Consider the following 24,016-nt stretch of genomic DNA (forward strand, 5'->3'; position numbering starts at 1 on the left):
GTAAGGGCTTTAACGGTCTCGTGGCGCAGTGTGTAGCATCCCGCCTTCTGAGCCCGAAGCTCCAGGTTCGAGTCCCACCCCAGGACTTGACGGCCGAGGAAGGTGCGTTCATAACGCAGCCAAACAGATTAGGTGTCAACCCACAAAATCCTTCCAAACAGGCTAATGGCGGGCGGTAAGAGCGGGAGAGATGCCTGGTCACCCACGCTTGCTGTGGAGTGGGCCCCCTCAAGCTATAAGTCTCTGGCGGCAGGCTAGCGACCTGTTCCAGGAATTACTGGCTACGTAAACAGACGGAGATCTGCCTCGATGGACCACTAGATGTGGGAAGAGAATTGGAAATGGAACTCTCTCTAGTTGTTTACCAGTTCTTCTGGTGACATTTATTGATCCACATCTGGGCCAACACGCAGGAACATCCCATAATGGAATAAACCCGTAATGTTTCACCAGCTACCTGTCCCTCAAGATGTTAACAGAAAACATCCTAAACACATGTTGGGTTGGACATGATACGCAACAGCAGCTCGAATGAGGGCAAAAAGGAAAATAGTTTGTTTTCCCTGCGATTGAAAGCAGCGGCCGGCTTGATCCAGATTGTTCAGAGGGCGGCTAGACATTAATAAGTCCTAAGGTTTCCTTTTCTAACACAGAGGTTTCAGTAAGGGTGTGTCTCCCTCTACCCACCGCCCCCCCCCCCCCCCCAAACTTTCTCGGCAATGGTCACATTATGCAGCACTGATAGCTGAAAAATGAGGGCCAGCTTCTTGCTGTCGGAGCCCTGTCTGTGCTGGTTCATGATCATGACCTGAAAAAAAGGGTTTAATCTCTCTCTTATGTTGCAGAGCTGCCTGTAACATTACACAAACGTACAGCATGTGAAGAGTTAATGGAATGCCAAGCCTAGCCACTAGAGGGAGCTAAGGGACAGTTCTATATATTACACTGGCTCTTGGGCTTCTGGGATGAGATTAAATTAGGCCTGAAGGAGTCAAGTTTCAAAGTGTATTGCAGAGCTTTTTAAGATACTATAGTTATAGTTAGTAGATAGAGATAGTGTTAGTGAGTGTAGTTTAATTCTTATATATATGTTTGCTATTTAGAATAAGTGTCAAACTCAAATTTAGTGGTGTTAATAAAATTTGTTTAGTTTTTCAAAAGACCTTTGTGTGCCTTTGTGATCACTACGCCTTCCATTCTGGAGATCCCTCATAATGATCACCACATGGTGCCAGGAGTGGGGTTCCAGAATATTAAGCAGTAAGAAAGAAGAAAAAAAATAAGTCAGCGCATCGCTACACATCTCAAAAATCTGCAAAAACAAAATGAAAAACTGAGACCAACGTGAATGCCGTGCAAAAACCTGATCACTTCAAAAATCCCTCACAAAGATCACCACACTGCCGTCAGGCGCTCGTGCAGGGAAAATGAACCACTCCACCGCCCCACTAAGACTGCTCTCATGCATTGCAGCATCCTCCTGCGATCACCCTAATGAGCATTTCACATTGACGCCTGACTCATTCGAATCAAGCATTGGCACAGAGTATAATACTCGTTTGAGAATGGATTTACCTGTTCTTGGAAAAAAAACAAAGATCGCTTGGCCTTTTTAATTTCCGAAGTGGATCGATCCCATCTTTCCTGAAGTGGGTTCAATATTTTAATATGTCTGCCGGCTGCTGAATCATTCATTCAAATCTCTTGCCAAACCTTCAGTGTTTAAGATCCTCACTGATGATTGCATTAATAATTTGTTGTTTGCACGCTGGATGAATGAATGCTCATGATCCTTTTACAATTGGGCCATGAGACCTGAGGATTGATCATTAGAGGTGGGTAGTTTGGGAGCAGGGCACTGCTATCATTGTCCGACATTCCAAATACACCGTTGTGTACACTCCCTCCCAGCAATCTCACTATGCTCAAATCAACACTCACCGCGCCATTCCCTACTCTAACTCCTTCTCCAAACAAATTGGGACTTCAGAGTTCCCTAAATTAGGCCTTCCTTCCACAATCTACAAAACCCAGACGTGGCCTCCTCTAATCGTAACCGTCTCTTCTTTCCCTGGCCTTGTGAACCTTGGCCGTGACCTTCAATCTGGCTCCTTCACCTTGGTTCCCACTTAAAGTCATAAGTCTACTGATTCAGGACATTGTGACCATGAGGGTACGTCATTCTTTATTGACACTTTAGAAGATAAACTGTTCAGCTTTGGGTTTTTGTGCAAAGGTTCAGGCACCATTGAATCAGTGATGTGATCGTTGGTATTTCACTAATAGGCTCAAAGCTATACGTTGAACGTCTATTAAACTTCACTACAGTGACTGCTCTGATTCTATGTGTTGCCAGGTCTTGCTACTGCTAACTTGAATGGGGGGTGTGGAGAGGGTGACACTTTCAACAGCAACTGCAGCAACTTTGCTGTCACTGATTTGGGAGAGAGGGCCGCTGGCTTGTTTCATACATGGGACTGAAACTGGCTCCTGAGGTCTGGCTGCTGCCAGGGCTGCTAGTATGAGTAATTACAATGCTGGGGATCCGGCCTGCTTTCGCCAAAGCAGCCTCTACTCTCCTCGGCCCAACACCATCCAGATTTCCGACCACCTTGAATCAAGCGAGAGAATTTGGTCAATGTTTCATTGCAATTCAGTTGACAATTCAAATCCAGCCTTAAAATACTTCCTGCTCTGAAGAACCTCTGTAGAATCCTCATTCCCTCCATAAATATTATTAGAAATTAGTTTTTTTTACAGGATTTGGCATCGCTGACTAGTCTAGCATTTATTGCCCTTCCCTCATTGCCTCTTGAGAAAGTAGTAATGAGGCACATTCCTGAACCGCTGCAGTCCATGTGTTGTAGGTATACCTGCTGTTAGGGAGGGAGTTCCAGGATTTTGACTCAGCGACAGGGTGATGTGACGGCCGATATATTTCCAAGTCAGGATGGCGACTCGCCCTGGAGGGAAACTTTCACGTTGTGGGGTTCCCATGTATCTGCTGCCCTTGTCCCTCTAGATGGTAGCGGTCGTGGGTTTGGAAGGTGCTGCCTAAGGAACGTTGGAAAGTTGCTGCTGCTGTGCACCTTGTAGGTGGTACACACGGCTGCTACTATATGTATTGGTGGAGGGAGGGAGATTTTGTGGATGGGGTGTCAATCAAGCGGGCTGCGTTTGTCGTGGATGGTGTCAAGTTTCTTGAGTATTGTTGGAGCTGCACTTATCCAGGCAAGTGGAGGATATTCCATCACATTCCTGACTTGTGTCTTATAGATGGTGGGCAGAATTTGCGATGCCAGGAAGTGAGTTACTCGCTGCAGGATTCCTAGGCTCACACCTGATCTTGTAGCCACAGTATTAATTTGGCTGGTCCAAGTCAGTTTATGGTCAATGATAACCCCCAGGATGTTGATAGTGAGGGATTCAGCAATGGTAATGCCATTGACTGTAAAGGGGAAATGGTTAGATTCTCTCCTGTTGGAGATGGTCATTGCCTGGCACTTGTGTGGCTTGAATGTTACTTGCCACTTTTCAACCCAAGCCTAGATCTTGTTGCATTTGGACATGGACTGCTTCAGTACCTGAGCAGTTGGGATTAGAAGGTACAATAGGAGTTAGTTGGACAGACAATATTATTAGATCAAGGGCTTTTTGAGACAATTTGGGGCAGCCTAGACATTCATTCCCTCCAATACTGGCCCATCATGATACAGTGTTTACCAGTTAACGGTTGCACTTCAGAAATTCACCAAAATGTCTTTGCAGAACCTCCACCATACAAACATAAGAAACAGGGGCTGACTTCCGGTTGCGGCAGGGATGAGCTAGCCGCACGTTTCGGCGGCTCCAGCTCCGACGGAACTTCGGGCTCTTTTAAGAGCCCCAACGGGGACTTTGACGGCCGAAAAACCCGGTGCGAGGCGCGAGGGAAGGGAGTCCCCCCCGATCGACGGAGGGAAATACCGGCGGCGGCGGCTGCAGCCCGAAGAATCTGCAGCCAGAGGGTCAGAGGGAGTGGAACAAAATGGCGGCGGAGAAACCACAGGCGACATGGGGGCCTGAGCAGGACGAGGTGGTGAGACGGTGCGTGGACCTGCTGAAGAAGGAGGTAATGACCCCGTTGTTACAGGCAATTGAGGGGCTTAAGGAGACTTTAAAGACCCAGGAGACTGAACTTCGCGTGGTGGAGCAGAAGGTGTCAGGTATTGAGGACGAGGTCCTGGGCCTGGCGGTCAAGACTCAGACGCACGAGGCATTTCATAAAAAGTGCGCTGACAGGATTGAGGCCCTTGAAAATGGAGCGCGAAGGAAGAACCTTAGGATACTAGGTCTCCCGGAGGGTGTGGAAGGAGTGGACTGTGGAGCGTACGCAAGTAAGATGCTGAGCTCACTGATGGGTGCTGAGGCCCCTGCGGGCCCCATGGAGGTGGAGTGGGCAAATCGGAACCCGGCGAGAAGACCAAAAGCGGGAGAACCACCGAGGGCGATAATAGTGCGATTCTACCGCCTTAAGGACAGAGAAGAGGTCCTGAGATGGGCTAAAAAGGTGCGGAGTAGCAGATGGGAGAATGCGGTGGTAAGGATCTACCAGGATTGGAGTGCGGAGATGGCGAGAAGGAGGGCGAGCTTCAACCGAGCCAAAGAGGTTTTGCACAAAAGGAAGGTGAAGTTTGGGATGCTGCAGCCGGCAAGACTATGGGTCACGTATCAGGAGAGACACTATTATTTCGAGACGGCGGAGGAAGCATGGTCCTTCATCAATGAAGAGAAACTGGACCGGAACTGAGGGACTGATGCTGCAGGGAACTGTTATTGTTGTTATTATTGTTTTTGTTAATGGGATGGTGAAAGTTAATCGAGAAGTAAACAGGGAAGGGGGGGACACACTGGGGAAATGTGGGCGCCGGTGAGGGGGGAGAGGCGGGACATAGTCGGAGAATGGGGAAGGAGAGGGGGAGGGGAAAGGGAGCTGCGCCATAAGAGGCGGGTCAGGTAAAGGGATGTCCCCACGCCAGAAAGAATAAGGCGGGAAAACAGGCGCAAGGCGGATGGGAGTTCCCTCACACCGGGGGGGTCGAGGAACGAGCAGGAGTAGCCGGGGTCAGTTGAAGTCAGCTGACTTACGGAAGTGATATGGGGGGAGCAATGAAGCTAGATAGGGATCTAGCGGGGAGGGGGGGGGGGGACAACTGGATTGCTGCTGCGGAAATCCAAAAGGAAATGGCTAAAGAGAGGGTGGTCGGGGGCAGAATGCGACGCTGGGGGAGCGAGCGGGAGTGCGGAGGCGGGATATGGGACTGGCCTAGAGAAGGTAATGGCTAGTCGACACGGGAGGGGGGCAGGTAGCCCCCCAGTGAGGCTGATCACGTGGAACGTGAGAGGCCTGAATGGACCGATAAAAAGGGCCCGAGCGCTCGCGCATTTGAAAGGACTAAGGGCAGACGTGGTTATGCTCCAAGAGACGCACCTAAAGGTGGTGGACCAAGTTAGGCTAAGGAAAGGATGGGTGGGACAGGTGTTCCACTCAGGACTGGATGCAAAGAACAGAGGGGTGGCCATTTTGGTGGGGAAACGGGTAGCATTTGAAGCAAAGAACATCGTAGCAGATAGTGGAGGTAGATATGTAATGGTGAGTGGTAGGCTGGAGGGAATGGAGGTCGTGTTGGTTAATGTGTATGTCCCAAATTGGGACAATGCGGGGTTCATGAGACGGATGCTGGGGCGTATTCCGGACCTGGAGGCAGGAAATTTGATTTTAGGAGGGGACTTCAATACGGTGCTGGACCCGGGGCTAGATAGATCCAGCTCAAGGACTGGAAGAAGGCCGGCAGCGGCCAAGGTACTTAAGGGGTTTATGGACCAAATGGGGGGAGTGGATCCATGGCGATTTCTTAGACCCAGGGCTAGGGAGTATTCCTTCTTCTCCCACGTCCATAAAGTGTACTCCCGGATAGATTTTTTTGTTTTAGGAAGGTCGTTGATCTCTAGGGTGGAAGAAGCTGAATACTCAGCCATAGCGGTTTCGGATCATGCCCCACATTGGGTGGACCTGGAAGTAGGAGAGTACAGGGAGCAGAGAACACTCTGGCGATTAGATGTGGGACTGATGGCGGATGAGGGAGTGTGTGCAAGAGTGAGGGGGTGTATTGAGAGATACCTGGAGGTCAATGACGATGGGGAGGTCCCTGTGGGAGTGGTCTGGGAAGCACTAAAAGTGGTGGTCAGAGGAGAGCTGATTTCTATTGGGGCCCACAAAAGGAAAACAGAGGCCAAGGAAAGGGATAGATTACTGGGGGAGATTTTAAGGGTGGACAGGGAATTTGCAGAGACCCCGGAGGAGGAGCTGTACAGGGAGAGGAGACGACTCCTGACCGAGTTTGACCTTCTGACCACCAGAAAGGCGGGGGTACTGTGGAGGAAGGCACAGGGGAGGAGGTATGAATATGGGGAAAAGGCTAGTCGCCTGTTGGCGCACCAACTGCGAAAGAGGGCAGCAGCGAGGGAGATAGGAGGAATTAGGGATGAAAGGGGAGACACTGTGCGAAGGGCAGGAAAGATAAATGAGGTGTTTAAGACCTTTTATGAAGAACTGTATAGGTCTCAGCCCCCAGAGGGAGAGGAGGGGATGCGGCAGTTCCTGGACCAGTTGAGGTTCCCGAAAGTGGAGGAGCAGGCGGTGGCAGGCCTGGGGGCGCCGATTGAGGTGGACGAGGTTAAGGAACTGGGAAGCATGCAAGCAGGGAAGGCCCCGGGGCCGGACGGGTTCCCGGTGGAATTCTACAGAAAATATGTGGACTTGTTGGCCCCGTTGTTGGCGAGGACGTTCAGTGAGGCCAGGGAAGGGGGGACACTACCCCCGACGATGTCGGAGGCGACGATATCGCTAATTTTGAAGAGGGACAAAGATCCGATGCAGTGTGGGTCCTATAGACCTATTTCACTATTGAACGTGGACGCCAAACTGCTAGCAAAGGTGCTGGCATCGAGGATAGAGGACTGTGTCCCAGGGGTGGTGCACGAAGACCAGACAGGGTTCGTAAAAGGGAGACAATTGAATGTTAACGTGCGACGGCTATTAGCGGTGATAATGATGCCCTCAGTGGAGGGGGAGGCAGAGATAGTGGCGGCAATGGACGCAGAGAAGGCATTTGATAGGGTGGAGTGGTAGTATTTATGGGAAGTGTTAAGGAGGTTTGGGTTTGGGAACGGATTTATTCGCTGGGTTAGACTACTTTATGGGGCACCAACGGCAAGCGTAGTTACAGGTCGACATAGATCGGAGTATTTCCGACTATATGGGGGAACAAGACAGGGATGCCCGCTGTCTCCATTGCTGTCTGCGCTGGCAATTGAACCTCTGGCCATGGCGCTGAGAGACTCCAGGAAATGGAGAGGGGTGACTAGAGGGGGAGAAGAACACAGAGTCTCATTATACGCGGATGACCTATTGCTATACGTGTCGGACCCAGCGGGGGGGATGATAGAGGTTATGCGAATCTTGAGGAGGTTCGGGGAATTTTCGGGGTATAGGTTAAACATGGGGAAGAGTGAATTATATGTGATACATCCAGGGGACCAGAGTAGAGAGATAGAAGGCTTACCGCTAAGGAAAGTGGAAAGAAACTTCCGATACTTGGGGATTCAGATCGCTAGGAGCTGGGGAACCATGCACAGACTTAATCTGACACGGCTGGTAGAACAAATGGAAGAGGACTTTAAGAGGTGGGACATGCAGCCTTTATCGCTGGCGGGCAGGGTGCAGGCAATTAAGATGATGGTCCTCCTGAGGTTCTTATTTGTATATCAATGTCTCCCTATTTTAATCACCAGGACCTTTTTTAATAAAATAGACAGGAGCATTACGAGCTTTGTGTGGGCAGGGAAAGTTCCGAGAGTAAGGAGGGACAGAGGAGGACTGGCACTACCGAACTTGGGAGATTATTATTGGGCCGCCAATGTGGCAATGATACGTAGATGGATGATGGAGGGTGAGGGAGCGGCGTGGAAAAGGCTGGAGAGAAGGTCCTGTAAAGGGACGAGTCTAGAGGCGCTGGTGACGGCGCCGCTACCGTTCTCACCGAAAAAGTACACCACGAACCCGGTGGTGGCGGCAACACTGAACATATGGGGACAGTGGAGGCGACAGAGAGGGGTGCGGGGAGCCCTGGTGGGGTCCCCTATCAGGAACAACCATAGGTTCACCCCAGGAAGAATGGATGGAGGATTTCAGAGCTGGTACCAGTTGGGAATTAGGAAGGTGGGAGATTTATTCATAGATAGGACTTTTGCGAACTTGGGAGCACTGGAGGAAAAGTATAAGTTACCCCGGGGGAATTTCTTGAGATATATGCAGGTGAGGGCGTTTACTAGACAACAGGTGAAGGAATTTCCGCGGCTCCCGACACAGGGAATACAGGACAGGGTGCTTTCAGGGGTGTGGGTCGGAGAGGGCAAGGTGTCAGAGATTTATAGAGAGATGAGGGAAGAGGGGGAGGAGTCGGTGAGCGAACTAAAAAGAAAGTGGGAAGAAGAATTAGGGGAGGAGATAGAGGAGGATATGTGGGCTGATGCCCTAAGCAGGGTAAATTCCTCTTCCTCATGCACCAGGCTTAGCCTGATTCAATTTAAGGTGCTACATAGAGCACACATAACGGGAGCAAGATTGAGCAGGTTCTTTGGAGTGGAGGACAAATGTGGGAGGTGTGGCGGGAGCCCGGCAAACCACGCACATATGTTTTGGGCGTGCCCGGCACTGGAAGGGTATTGGAAGGGAGTGACGGGAGTGATTTCGCAGGTGGTGAAGGCCCGGGTCAAACCAGGCTGGGGGTTAGCTCTATTTGGAGTTGCGGAAGAGCCGGGAGTGCAGGAGGCGAAAGAGGCCGATGTCGTGGCCTTTGCGTCCCTCGTAGCCCGGCGCAGGATCCTACTCATGTGGAAGGAGGCGAAACCCCCCGGACTGGAGGCCTGGGTAAACGATATGGCGGGGTTTATTAAACTGGAGCAGATAAAGTTTGCCCTGAGAGGATCGGTTCAAGGGTTCACCAGGCGGTGGCAGCCATTTCTCGACTATCTAGGGGAACGTTGGAGGGAAGCCAGATGACCAGCAGCAGCAACCCAGGGGGGAGGGGAGGGGGGGAGGAGGCTTAGTTGAGTATAGGTTAATAGAGTACGAGGTTTTGTTACTTGTATATTATTATTATTATTATTATTATTGTTAAAAAGTTAAAAAATTTCTGTTTTGTTATTGTTATCATTTCGCTTGTTTTGTAAGCGGGAAAAATGTTGCTCAGGGAAAAAAAAATTTCAATAAAATATATTTTTTAAAAAAAGAAACAGGGGCTGGAGTAGACCATACAGCTCCTCAAGCCTCACTGCCATCCAATACGATCATGGCTGATCTTTTCCAACTCTATTTTCCCACCCACTCCTCCTAGCTTTTGATTCCTGGAGAGAGATCAATTATCTGTCTACCTCAGTCTTCAATATATTCAAGGTGGAGCATGCACAACTCTCAGAGTTAGAGAATTCCAAAGGTTCACAACCCTCTGAGGGTGAAGAATTCTTCCAGGTGCAGAATTTGTTCCTCATCTCAGGCCCAAACTATTAACCTCTTACCCTGAGAATGATGCCTGTGATCTAGATTCCCCAGCCAGGGGCAACAAAAATCTGAGTATCTACCCATCGAGCCCCTTCAGAACAAATGGTCATGGTTCTAAAGTGTCTGAGAGAATCCTCACCTCTACATTCCCCTCCACGTCACACACAATAATGGCCTGGACATTTATCACTGTTCTTTCATCGCCACTGTGTCGAAAACTTGGAATCCGTACCGAATAACACTGTCCCCCGTACAGACTGCAGCAGTGCAAGCAGGTGGTCTTCTCAAGAGCAACAAGGGACGGGCGATAAATGCCAATGACGCCCAGATCCCAAGTTTGAAGTTTTTTATTTAAATGCCATATTTTTTAAATAGTATGGTCCTCAGTTACACAACTCTGATGATCTTCCACTCGTTATATTCAATGTAAAATTTTCATTTCTGCGTCAAGTTTAACTAAAGTAGAAATCTGAAAGTGACCAAGTCATCAATGACGTACATCAAATTTAATTTATTTATCAAAGCAACAAATCGGCCTGTAACCTCCACTGTACCGCTGCAATATCCCTTGAATACAACATTGGGGCAATGACATGGACATACATTACGTACATAAAAACAGCAACAAGCAGTCTGGTTCAAGTTAATGTCATTGTTGGGGATTTACTAAATTGTAGAATATTTCAGGCAATAGCTTGTGCACTGCAATGTGCCCGTATTGGGAGTCTTGCATCACTGACACATACATGCACACACATATACACACACATGTATGTATGTGTATGTATGTCTGTGTATGTGGCTGTGTGCATGTGTGTGTGCACGCATGTGTGCATGTGTCTGTAGATGTGTGTGTGTATATATATATGTGTGTATGTATATCTGTGTTTATGGATGTGTACGTGTGTATATGTATATACATGTCTGTGTGTGTGGATGTGTGTGCATTTGTATGTATGTGTGTGCATGTGAGTGTGATCATGTGTGTATGTCTATGTATGTGGATTTGTGAATGTGTGTGTATACAAGAGTGTATGTATGCCTGTGTATGTCGATGTCTGCATGCGTGTGTATGTATGTGTGTATATGTGTATGTATGTCTGTATATGTGGATGTGTGTATATGCGTGTGCTTCCTCATCTCAGCGAGCGCTAAAGTGAGTGGTCTATATAGGTCCTATAAATGGGTTAAGTGCTGTGTTAAAACAAATGTGTTCAGCCAAATATGTTATGTATTTGTTGGTAATGTGATGAATGTAAGAAATTGCCTTATTTTAGATTTTTTACAGTGATGTTATTAAAACCTTGGTTAAGATGCATACAGACCCTATGCCTGCTAAAGCTGTGATTAAGAGGTCACATTATCCAGGTGAAGTGTTCTGCTAATATATTTGAGAACCATTTACTTGTTTACAGATAGCTAGCTAATGGAATATTGTTTATGTTTGAAGGACAATTGGGGTGTAGATAATGTATGAGGGCCATTGTCTTTGGTCCTGGTTAAACATATCATGGGACATCTTGCGGGATGAGCAGAAGAATGCCTTATGCTTTGGGTACAGATGATGTAATTAAATGGAGGAGCCAGGTCTGTCTGAAAAGTTTGTTCTTTCAAGGATTTTAATCTGACCAGAAGTGTTTCAGCTTTGGTCCTGAAAGGTTCGCTCTTCAAAGATTCTGTACAGAGAAAAGCAAGTAGAAATCTGATTGTTAACTTTATTCATGAGTGGTATTTGAACTATATTGGTTTGCTTAATTGAACTATAGTGGCAGGTTTAGAAAGTAAGTTAAGGTTTACTTCTTTCAATTAAGAACTGTTGTAACTGTTAATTGTAAAGATATCGCTCTGTAGTTAATGTGGTTAATTCTGTTTTAAAATTAAAGTTTGTTTTAACATAAACGATACCCATTGATCAGTGTTATCAGTCCTGTTTTACAAATTGCAAATAGCTGGGATCTCATGCGGGATCCCGAATGCTAGTTTCTGGATTCATAACTCGCCATTAGTCTACTTTACACCTCACTGTTGGAAATAGGGTAGAATGACCACCTATGATGTTCTTATGAATAATCAGTTAGTAAAGCTCCCACAAATCCCATGATACCAGCTGTTGATGATTTAAAATACTGTTTTAGCACCACCATCCCATCTTAACATGCTGCGATTTGAAAGTTCCAAATTAATAGACATAAGAATAAAAGAGCACAGTTGTAAAACATTTTAGATACAATGTCGTCAGTGTTACGTGTCAGAGGGATATTGAAAGTAAGCAGTCTGGGCAGCAGAGGTAATGCCAACTGAGGTACCTGACTGAGGCGTTACAGGGCGTGTATCTATTGTGTCGATTGCAATCTTTTTTCCTTGTTTCTTAATTTGAACCCAGTTGGGCAACTTCTCTTTTTTTCCTTTTTCCCAGGCTGAAGTTTACACCAGGGAATTCCTGATGCGAAATGTAGATGGATTCCGGTGCCAGCCAGCGTAAGTGGTCGCATATTTGGCAGCTCTCGCTTGAGACGTTTTTTCCAGTCTTTTTCCCGGTTTTGTAGGCGGACGTTTTGGTGGAATAAAATGTCGGAAAGTTATACTCCACTGTTGGTGTCGGTGGATGAATTTGTGGACCAGAAGTGGGTTGAGAAGGAAGGAGCTCCCAGAGCAAGAAACTCTTTGTGCGGCACAGGGGGAGACGGCGGAGGGTAAAGGTTCGCCCCTACCAGCCCAATGGTCGACGGAGCAGCTGGGCTTCTTGAATGAGAAGTTTAGCCAGCAGAGAAGGGAGGCTCGGAGAGGACCGGGCCAAGGTGGTAGACCCCGCTAAATGTGGGGATCGATCGGGTGGGCCAGAGGCTGGAGACTCAGAACCAGGCGATCCAGAAAGTGGAGGAGACAGTGGGGGAGCACGAGGAGCAGCTTACCTGTAGGCGGCCGAGATCGGGATGGTGAGAGAGACCCAGAAGCGGCTGAAAGAGAAGGTGGAGGATCTGGAGAACAGCTCCCGGAGACAAAATTTAAGAATTGTTGGGAAGCCAGAGGTCATCGAGGGAGCGGACGCTGGCTCACATGTAGCCAAAATGCTGGAGCAGCTGATGGGGGAGGAGGCCTTCGACTGGCCCCTGGAGGTCGACAGGGCGCAGATGAGGAAACCGCAAGCGAACGAGCCGCCAAGGGCGATGGTGCTGAGGCCCCATCGGTTCCTAGACAGAGAGAAGATCTTGTGATCGGCCAGGCAGATGAGGAGGTACACCTGAGAAGGTAATGAGCTCCGGGTGTACAAGGACCTGGGTGCGGAGCTGGTCAAGAGGAGAACCAGGTTCAACCAAGTCAAGGCTGCCCTCTTCAACAAGGGGGTGAAGTTCGGGATGCTGTGCCTGGCCCGCCTCTGGGTGACTTACAACAGCTGTGAGCATTATTTTGAGATACCACAGGAGGCAATGGAGTTTTTGAGAGACAATGAACTGACAGGAGGTGGGAAGTCATTGAATTCTGGAAGAAGTGTGAGGAGATGTCGGTTCTCCCTGACTTTTTCTTCTATTGTTTTTGGGATAATGGTCAGGGGAGAACCTGAGGTGGTTCTGTGGTGGGATGCTGGAGGAGTGTGGAGGGTGAATGCACCTTCTCCTTATTTTATTGTTGTTTGCTCTATGGAAGTGTGCGAGCGGGGTGGTGGGGGGGGGGGGAATAAATAGGAGGTAGGATGTTTGGCGCCGTGGGTGGGTGCTGCCAGGCTAGCTGGGCGAGCTAGTGAATGGGAGCCCAGTGGGTGCTGAGCAGGTGGCTAGATCCGGGCGCATCAGGATAGGGCGAAGCGGGCAGAGATGGCTCGGCTGGTGGATGAGATTCTGTGGGTTGGTAGGGGATACTCGGAGGCAGACTTGTTGAAGGAGTGGCAGAAGTGCCAGACGGAGTTCGGGTTGGTGTCAACGGGGAAGGCAGTGGGGCAGTGTATGAGTGGGGGGGGCCAGGGGGAAAGCAGTGGGGCAGTGAATGAGTGGAGGGCCAGGGGGACAGTGTATGAGTGGAGGGCCAGGGGGACAGTGTATGAATATGGGGAGCATGTGTTGGACTTTATGAAATGACGATTTGAAATAATGCACCCAAGTACTGGTGTGTAAGTCAGGATGGTGAGTGACTTGGAGGGGAACTTGCAGCTGGTGGTATTCTTGTGTGTCTGCTGCACTTGTCCTTCTGGGTGGTAGAGGTCGTGAGTTTGAAAGGTGGCGTTGAAGGATCCTTGGTGGGTTGCTGCAGTGCACCTTGTAGATGGTGACACTGTGTGTTTGTGGTGGAGGGAATGAATGTTTAAGGGGTGTGTATGTGAAACTGTCTGTGTGCGTACGTGTGTGTGTGTGTATATGTGTCTGTATATGTATGTATGTGTATGCATATGTATGTCTGTGTATGTGTGTGTGGATGTGTGTGTAAATAAGTGTGTATATGTATGTGTGTGTACATGTTTATGTATATATGCGTGTGTATGTGTACATGTGTGTATATGCGTGTGTATTTATGACTGTATATGTGAATGTGTGTGTGTGTATGCATGCATATGTGTATATGTGGTGTATGTCTGTGGATGTATGCACGTGTGTACATGTGTGCGTATATGTGTGTGTATATGTATGTCTGTGTATGTGGATGTATGTTTACATGTGTGTCTGTATGTGTATGTGTGTAATTGGGTGTGTATGTCTGTGTATGTGAAAGTGTGTGTGGGTATGTGCATTTTTGTGTGTGTATGTATGTATTTGCATGATACACCTATACACCTGAAGTCTGCCAGATTTTTAGATGCAAAGATAGTGATTAAATCAATAAAGACCATAGCTCATAAGACTTTTAATCAAATTTTTAAAATGATTGGGTGGCATGGTGGCACATTTGTTAGCACTGCTGCCTTACAGCGCCAGGGACCCAGGTTCAATTCCAACCTCAGATGACTATCTGTGTGGAGTTTGCACGTTCTCCCCGTGTCTGCGTGGGTTTCCTCCGGGTGCTCCGGTTTCCTCCCACAGCCAAAAAAGGTTAGATGGATTGGCCATGCTAAATTGCGCCTCAGTGTCCAAAGGTTATGGGGTTATGAGGATAGGGTGCGGGATTGGGCCTAGGTGTGGCGCTCTTTCAGAGTGTCGGTGCAGACTCGATGGGCCGAATGACCACCTTCTGCACTCTAGGGATTCTATGGTTTCCATGACAGCAAAGGTATGGCCTCATGCAAACTTCTGTCTGACTGTGCAGCAGGACTCTGTCCTCCAGAACACTCTAGAACATGTTCACCATTAAGTACACACACACAGACCGAGTTTTAACAGAATAGGTTGGTCTATACCTTGGCAGAGAGTCTACAATCATCTCTTGGACCCACTTCAATCATCGAGATGTCAGACGATGCCTGAAATGGAAGCAATGTGGGTTAGTGAAATGCACAAATGTTGGGACCATGAACTGGAAAAGATTTTTGATCCTTCGAGGTTTTGTTGCTTTTGTGAGGGCCACGAAGAATCCAGCACGAGTTTTAAGGATACAAAGTAATAACATTTATTTACAATAACATATATATATATATATATAAAACAGTAGCAGTAACTTCCCTTGCTGCACACTCCTTCCTGCTGGTTCCTGAACTGGCCAGCTTTATTTATACTAGGAGTTTACTAATGGTTTCTCCGCCCCCCTCATTGGGGAAGCTCATACTCCCACAGGATTGTGGGATTGTCATTAGTCCCCAGCCAATGGTAAGTAGGCAGGTTATAACATCCCTCCCCCCCCAAAGTCCAAGGAATCCACCGAAGACCCTGGCGAAGGAGGGCGTCGGACTCGTTTTGCCGCAGGCCGGACACCATTTGCACGCGGCGCTGGATCAGGCGGCGTGTAACGAGACGGAGACCGGCGCTTCCGTGATGAACGGCGCAACGGTTGTACATCCACGGCCCGTGGACCCGAGGATTCCCCCTCTGATGAATCCTGTGTCTCCATCTCGGAGTCAGAGTCTGCTGCCTCCGTCATGTCAGCATCTCTATCTCCATTCGGTTCCGTAACGACCTGCACAGCTTCGAGTGAGGCACCAGTGGAAGATTGTGAGGACTACCTTCCCTTGTCTCTGGTCTCTGCGGCTGTAGAAATGAGCTCCGGGGGCGGGGAATCTTTTGAGGGGATAGTCTTCTGGACCGAACGTGGTCTACATGTTTGCGCTGGAGACGACCCTGGGCTTGCACCTGGTAAGATATAGGGCCCGTTTGGCGAAAGATTACGCCAGGAACTCACTGGGCACCACCAGCAAAATTGCGAACGAACACTGGGTCACCGGGCGCAAACTGCCGAATCGGCCGATGCCGAGAAAATCCCTGTCCCTGCCGTTCTTGTGTGCGGCGTACTTTTGCGCCAATGTCCGGGAAAACCATACTAAGGCGGGTGCGAAGTCTCCGGCCCATTAGGAGTTCTGCGGGAGCTACCCCAGTCACTGCATGGGGGGTGGTCCTATACGTAAACAAAAAGCGAGCCAGTCTCGTGTCCATTGATCCGGAAGACTGCTTCTTTAGGCCTCTTTTGAATGTCTGCACTCCCATTTGAAGCCGGGTGGTAAGGGGCAGTGCGGATATGGCGGATGCCGTTCATCTTCGTGAACCTCGCAAACTCCTCACTTGTGAATGGAGTGCCGTTATCCGTGACCAGCACCTCGGGGAGGCCATGCGTACTAAACGATAAACGCATCTTTTCAATTGTTGCGCAGGACGTTGTCCCCTGCATCTTATGCACCTCTAGACATTTAGACTGGGCGTCAATTAGTAGAAGGAACATGGATCCTTGAAAAGGGCCTGCGAAATCTGCATGCAAGCGTGCCCAAGGCCGCCCTGGCCATTCCCAGTGATGTAGGTGCGCGGCCGGCGGAAGCTTCTGATGCTCCTGGCAAATGGAGCAGTTTTGGGCCACCTTCTCAATGTCGGTGTCGAGGCCTGGCCACCAGACATAACTCCGGGCCAACATTTTCATTTTGGTCACACCTGGATGCCCATTGTGCAAGTCTGTTAGAATCAGCTCCTGGCCTTTTTCCGGGACAATCACATGCGTCCCCCACAAGAGGATGCCGTCTTCCACGCTGAATTCTGACAGCTTGGAGTAAAATGCCCGCAACTCGCCTGGGAGCTGTCTATGCTGCCCACCATACAGGACTGTGTGCCGAACCTTTGACAGGACTGGCTCCGTCTGGGTCCACTCACGGATCTGTGATGCCGTGACAGGCAAGGTGACCATAAAATTTAGGGTTGCAACCACCTCACCGGTCGTGGGGATCGACATGGGGCCGGTCGGTAAAGGCAATCGGCTCAGTGCGTCGGCATTTGCTATCTGCGTACCTGGTTTGTGCTCCAGAGAATACTCGTATGCAGCAAGCAACAAAGCCCAGCGCTGGATCCGTGCAGAAGCAATGGGCGGTATTGGCTTATCCTCTCTGAAAAGTCCCAGCAGAGGCTTATGATCAGTCACGATAGTGAAATGGCGGCCATACACGTACTGGTGGAAGCGTTTCACCGCAAAAACCACTGCCAGGCCCTCCTTCTCGATCTGCGCGTACTTTTTCTCCACTGCAGTCAGTCAATGTGCGGGAGGCGAAAGCTATCGATCCCTCGGCCCCGTTCTCCATCTTGTGGGACAGGACGGCCCCAATACCATACGGGGATGCATCACATGTGACGAGCAAAGGCTTTCCAGGAACATAGTGGGTTAGTAACCCAGACGACGACAATTGTTGCTTTACCCGCCGGAAAGCAGTTTCTTGCGGCTGACCCCAAACCCAGGTGTGATTTTTCTTTAGCAGAAGGTGCAAAGGGGCCAGCATAGTTGCCAGATTGGGGAGGAACATCCCGTAATAGTTTACGAGACCGAGAAAAGAACGAAGATGCGAAGTGTCAGTCGGGGCAGGGGCATGTTGAATTGCACGCACCTTCTCTGCGACGGGGTGCAAACCTTCGCGGTCCACCCGATAACCTAGGTAGACTACTTCCTTTGCCTGAAAAACGCACTTTGCGCGACGTAAACGGACTCCAGTCTCCGAAAGGCGTCTAAGGACAGCCTCCAGATTTTCCAAATGTTCCTGCTCCGACGTCCCTGTAATCAAAACGTCATCTAAGTAGACAGCCACACGTGGTAAACCTCTCAAAATGCCCTCCATAACACGTTGAAAGATTGCGCAGGCAGAGGATACTCCAAAGGGCAACAGTTCGGGAGGTAGGGTCCAGCTCCAACTGCAGGTAGGCGTGACTCATATCTAATTTTGTGAATGAGAGTCCACCTGCAAGTTTCGCGTAGAGATCCTTAATGCGAGGCATTGGATATCGGTCGAGTCGGGAAACCGTATTCACTGTAAGTTTATAGTCGCCACACAAGCGAACTGTGGCATCTGGCTTCATTACAGGTACAATTGGTGCTGCCCAGTCAGCAAAACGGGCGGGCCTGATAATACCCAAACTCTCCAAATGAGTGAGCTCCCCTTCTACCTTCTCGAGCAAGGCGTAAGGCACTGGGCGCGCCCGGAAATAGCGCGGCGTGGCTCCTGGTTCGACTTGGATACGGGCTACGGCCCCTTTTATTTTCCCCAAACCAGGCTGGAATACATCTGGGTATCGTCCTAGCACCTCAGTCAACCCTTCAGAAACTGTTTGGAGGATGTGCTGCCATTGCAACCGCAAATGGCGCAACCAGTCCCGACCCAACAGGCTGGGCCCATGGCCGCGCACCACGATAAGTGGGAAACGCCCCTCCTGGCATCCATAAACAACAGGGGTCATTGTAGTTCCTGCAATGTCCAGTGGTTCCCCCATGTAGGTGGCCAACCTGGCCTGTGAGTCAGTTAATGTAAGGGTCTGTATACCCTGCTTGATGCGGTCGAATGTCCTCTGGGCGATCACGGAGACCGCTGCGCCAGTATCCAACTCCATCTCAAGCGGGTGGCCATTGACCCGTACTGTCACCTTAATGGGGGCCACACGGGGAGCTGCCACACAATGCAGCTGCAGGCAGTCGTCCTCCGTCTCCACGTCCTCAGGAGTAGTCGCCGCAGGTTCATGCACATGGAAGGTACGGCCCCTGGGCTGGTCCCAGTTAGGGCCCCTGGGCTGGTCCCAATTTTGGTCGGAACGACGGCGCCTCTGGCGCCCCCAGGACCGCCGTCCGTGACGGGGTCGGCGCCTACAAGTGTGACACGGACATGGCTCCTCATCTATTGGTTCTGGAGAAGGCTCCCTTCGGGGAGGAATGTCCGACGGCCACTGGCATCGGTCCGGACGTTGCCTCGCCCAAGGTACCGCAGGAGTACGGGGGAACGTTTTCGGACGGAAGGGGTTGCGTCCCAAGGCATGCACTTCCATTCCCTGTAGCTCCTGCACTCCTCGTTCTGCGCTCTCTCGGGACAATACCATTTGAATGGCCTGTTGAAAAGTCAATGTTGGCTCAGCTAACAACTTTCTCTGGGTGGCCGCATTGTTAATACCGCAAACCAAACGGTTGCGTAACATTTTTGACAAGGTCTCACCATAGTCACAGTACTCCGCAATCCTGCGTAGCCTGGATAGAAAATCGGCAAGGGATTCTCCAGGGGTCCTCTCAGCGGTATTAAACCGGTAACGCTGGACTAGCATGGATGGGGTTGGGTTAAAATGTTGCCCCACTATATTCACAAGTTCATCAAACGTTTTGGTGTCCGGCGCAGCTGGGTACGTAAGGCTCCTAATCACCCCAAACGTATGCGGGCCGCAGGCGGTGAGCAATATGACCACCTGGCGCTCGTTTTCGGTGATATTGTTTGCCCGGAAATAGTAACGCATCTGTTGTGTGTACTGGTTCCAGCTTTCCAGCGCAGCATCAAAAACATCCAAACGTCCGTACAGAGGCATGGTATAATAGAAAACAACTTCCAACCTGTATCCAACAAAAATCCAGGGAGGTGGCTTCAGCAGTGTAGACAGCTATTCACTTTTACCTTCGTCGCCAGTTTTGTGAGGGCCACGAAGAATCCAGCACGAGTTTTAAGGATACAAAGTAATAACATTTATTTACAATAACATATATATCTATATATATAACAGTAGCAGTAACTTCCCATGCTGCATACTCCCTCCTGCTGGTTCCTGAACTGGCCAGCTTTATTTATACTAGGAGTTTACTAATGGTTTCTCCGCCCCCCTCATTGGGGAAGCTCATACTCCCACAGGATTGTGGGATTGTCATTAGTCCCCAGCCAATGGTAAGTAGGCAGGTTATAACAGTTGCAAATCACTCAATGATCCAAATCAAACCTTAAAGTTTGTTCTCCATAAAATCTCTATAATTCCTTATTGCGATCACCACGCAGTACCTTTCTTCAGGAGGAGCCAAATGTCCTCATTCTACACTGCCGCGATTCTATGGATTCCAAGAGATTAAATGGTGCAGCGTGGTCCCAGGAGGTTCTCTGTACCAGTGAAGCTCCAATGAAGGCATATCCCGTTCGTACGAGGGCATCTTTCAACGTCTGTAGATGTCTGTTACGCTCCTCCTCGTCTGAGCAGATCCTGTGTATACGGAGAGCTTGTCCATAGGGGATAGCCCTCGTACGAACGGGATATGGTGCTCGACTCATCGATCGACAGTTCCAACGCGCCACAGCAAAAAACTGCACCGATCTCCTCAGAAGACAAACACGGGACACAACCGACAGAATACCCTTCGTCGTCCAGTACTTTCCCGGAGCGGAGAAACTACAACATCTTCTTCACAGCCTTCAACACATCATCGATGAAGATGAACATCTTGCCAAGGTCATCCCCACACCCCCACTACTTCCCTACAAACAACCGCGCAACCTCAAACAAACCATTGTTTGCAGCAAACTACCCAGCCTTCAGAACAGTGACCACGACACCACATAACCCTGCCATGGTAATCTCTGCAAGATGTGCCAGATCATCGACATGGATACCACCATTACACGTGAGAACACCACCCACCAGGTACGCGGTACATACTCGTGCGACTTGGCCAACGTTGTCTACCATACGCTGCAGGAAAGGATATCCCGAAGCGTGGTACATTGGCGAGACCATATCCGGTCTGGCCTACAGGTGACTCCAGCAATGCGGTCGACTCTTAACTGCCTCTCTCTGTAATGGCCACTCAGTTCAAGAGCAATTAGGAATGGGCAACAAATTCTGGCCCTACTAACGATGCCCACATCTCGTGAATGAATTAAAAACAAATTATACAACCCAGTGGGGGTGAGATTGGTCTTCGTAAACTGTGGAAAACCGGCTCATAACCAATCATCGGTGGTTTTTCACTCTGCCAGTTTTTTTGGTTTTGGTAGGCTTGAGAAAGATTGTAAACCGAGCAAGAGTGGCAGTGAGGCGAGGACATGAAGAGTGTGAACCCTGGTTGTCATTGTCTAAACTCCAGCGGAAGGAAGACCGGGCCTAGTGAAAGATCCACCATGAGCCTGCCTCAAGTTGCTGACGAAGACCCACTTTCACTGGTGAGTCAAATACTCCACGCAAGGGCTTTCCTAAAGGTCCTAATCGTCACTATACTTAGCTGGTCCTGTTCAAAGTGAGTAATTGGAGCTGGTTTAGCACAGTGGGCTAAACAGCTGGCTTGCAATGCAGAACAATGCAGCAGCGGGGGTTCAATTCCTGTACCGGCCTCCCCGAACAGGCGCCGGAATGTGGCGACGAGGGGCTTTTCACAGTAACTTCATTGAAACCTACTTGTGACAATAAGTTATTATTATTATTCTTACCTTCTCAAAGATACCCGAATCATTGATTTTCAGGGTTGATTTCTCCTTGGTGTCACTTGGCTCAATTGCATCTTTGCTGAACTCACAGGAAACCACTCTGCTGTCAGGCCTGGGATTTATACTGGTGATATCGACCTAGAGCAAGGAACACGGTTAAAAGTTAGGGACTGTAGTAAACTCCTGGATATAATGACACTGATAGTCTTACCGCAAACATTCTCTCCACCACCAGAAATCTGCAGGCTGTGATATTAGGCTCCATGGTGCTTTGTGGAAGCCCAGAAGACATCAAATTGGCATAGTTCGCACTGAATCATAGAACCATAGAATCCCTACAGTGCAGAAGAAGGCCATTCGGCTCATTCGACCCTTCGATAGACCTCCCTACCTAGGCCCAATTGCGTACCGTATCCCTGTAAACCCACCCAACCTTTGGACTCTTAGGGGCAATTAACACGGCCAATCCACTTAGCCAGCACGTCTTTGGACTGTGGGAGGAAACCGGAGCCCCCGGAGGAAACCCACGCGGACACGGGGAGAACGTGCAAACTCCACACCCCTTGCTCACACCACTGGAGCCAGAAGTGGTTGGATCATGACGTTGGTCACCTGGGTGATTTATTTGAAGCACATCTCTCAAACCTGGTCTGCATTGCTCCAGCAACGCCTGTGCTAATCAGTCAGAGCTGAACGTGCGCCCGGCTGCACGAGGGCTCCCCCACTAACACCGTTTAAAGGTCGATTCTTACTTCTGCTGTGGGGAAAGTTAGTGGAAATACTAGTTTCTGGAGGTCTGTTAGTGAGCAGAGAAGACAGACGATCTGGTCACCCAGCCTGTGAGAGACTGTTGTAACTGTGCCTCAAAGCCCTCCACAGAAGGCCCTGACTACCACGGATTTTCAGAGAGCACTCATACCTCCATTCACCCAGGAACAATGCGTGAGGTGACTCCGATTCAACAAGGGCGAGATCGCGGAACTGCAGCTCCTTGAAAATAAAGGCTTGGGGCTTCGCATCCAACGCAATGGGCGGTGCGGTCAGTGGACACAATGGTCACAGTCGCATTAAACAGCTGTGCGACCTAATCATTCCAGCTGGGAGCAAGCGAGACATCTGACATCACTGCACCCAGGCGGTGACGGAGATTAGATTAGTGAAGAGAGACAATTTCTTTCTTCGCAGAGAGATCATGGTCGAGCAAGCGTGTCACTTTGGCAGGGGAGTGGGATTCCCCAAGGTGCAGGAGGCAATGGCTGCATGTTCATGGCTCTGCAGGACCGCCCCCCCCACCCCCCGCCCCGGAGGGCACCCCAGGAGGAAGATAAAGAGGAGGAGAAGGAGGAGGTAGAGGAGGATACATCCTGGATCTTTTTGCTCTGGACAGTGTACCCGAGAGTGTCTGGTCAGACTCTGCTTCCCATTGCAAAGCCTCTTTCAACATCGCGGCACATTCGCCAACTTACCATCCCATCTGGGACGTCTCATTGCAGCTTCCATTTGGCTAAGATTCTACAATTGAAACCTCTAACAAGCAACTTACCATACTCTTTTCATCCAAGAGCAAATCTAATCATACAAGCAAAATTGTACTATTGACATTTGTGAATTCTCCGAGTGCCAGTCTTGTGGGTGCCTTTGCCACTCATGCCACCTGAGGGCCCGGAGCTGCTCGAGGGTGTCCTACACATCGGGCATTGCATGTATCTTTATGGCCTTCTGGTACCCTGGAAAAATATGGTCTCTCTCCTTTTCTCAGCCTCCACGACCAAGATCTCCAGCTCTATATCTGTGACCCTGGAAACCCTCTCCATGCGCTGGGGGTGGATATCATTTCTTTCTAATTGCATACAATTGTGGTACCAGCAATCAGTTTCAATCAGCTTCCTCTCAATCAGTGCAGCTCCCCTTTAAGAGGGACAGCCTGCCTTTAAGAGCTGGAGGCTAGCTCAAGCATAGAGTCCATAGAATCCCTGCAATGCAGATGGAGGCCATGCGGCCCATTAAGTCACCACCGACCCTCCGAAAGAGCTCTTTACCTCGGCCCACTCCCCTGCCCTACCCCCGTAATCTGGCGTATTGCCCATGACACCAAGGGGCAATTTAGCGTGGCCAATCCACCTAACCTGCACACCTTTGGACTGTGGGAGGAAACCGGAGCACCCGGAGGAAACCCACGCAGACACGGGGCGAACATGCAAACTCCACACCAAGGCCAGAATCGATTCCAGGTCCCTGGCGCAGTGAGGCAGCGGTGCTAACCACTGTGCCGCCATGTATCACCACCGTGTGCTGGCCTCACATGCTGCAAGCCCCTGTTGAGTGTTCAGCCAGCCAGCAGTGAGGATCCCACTTTAACAACAGGAAGAGGAGAGGGCGACACAAAGTTGGCGAAACAAGTTGCCAACACATTTTATGCCCTCAATGTTTTGGAAGTTGCTTTTTTAAGTTGCGCAAACAGGAGCGAGCCAGACTGATCTCACTGGGCTCAGTTCTACCATGTCATCGAGGGAAAGCAGCCTGTGAAAGTTAGATGCTTCCCCAGAGGGCGAAGGTAGGACAAATCACTTACAACATCAACACTTTCCATTCGTGTAGCAATTCTAATGCGCAGAGAATCCCAAAGCACTTCACAGAATTAACGTAAGGACAACAGACAC

The 24,016-nt window shown here is 49.6% G+C and overlaps 1 protein-coding gene across 3 annotated transcripts in view; it reads right to left on the minus strand.

Moving 5' to 3' along the window:
- Positions 1-702: 702 nt before the first annotated feature.
- opn4a (opsin 4a (melanopsin)) overlaps positions 703-24,016 on the minus strand; it is a 118,800-nt gene continuing 95,486 nt past the window's right edge. For all 3 annotated transcript variants that reach the window (XM_072491836.1, XM_072491835.1, XM_072491837.1), the window contains 3 exons: positions 21,360-21,494; positions 14,925-14,987; positions 703-2,611 (listed from right to left, as the gene is read on the minus strand). In XM_072491836.1, the coding sequence (XP_072347937.1) occupies positions 2,432-2,611; positions 14,925-14,987; positions 21,360-21,494 (378 nt within the window). In that variant the 3' untranslated portion in view covers positions 703-2,431. The remainder of the gene's footprint in view (positions 2,612-14,924; positions 14,988-21,359; positions 21,495-24,016) is intronic.

This window comes from Scyliorhinus torazame, chromosome 28 (assembly GCF_047496885.1).
Source record: "Scyliorhinus torazame isolate Kashiwa2021f chromosome 28, sScyTor2.1, whole genome shotgun sequence".
Taxonomy (NCBI): domain Eukaryota; kingdom Metazoa; phylum Chordata; class Chondrichthyes; order Carcharhiniformes; family Scyliorhinidae; genus Scyliorhinus; species Scyliorhinus torazame.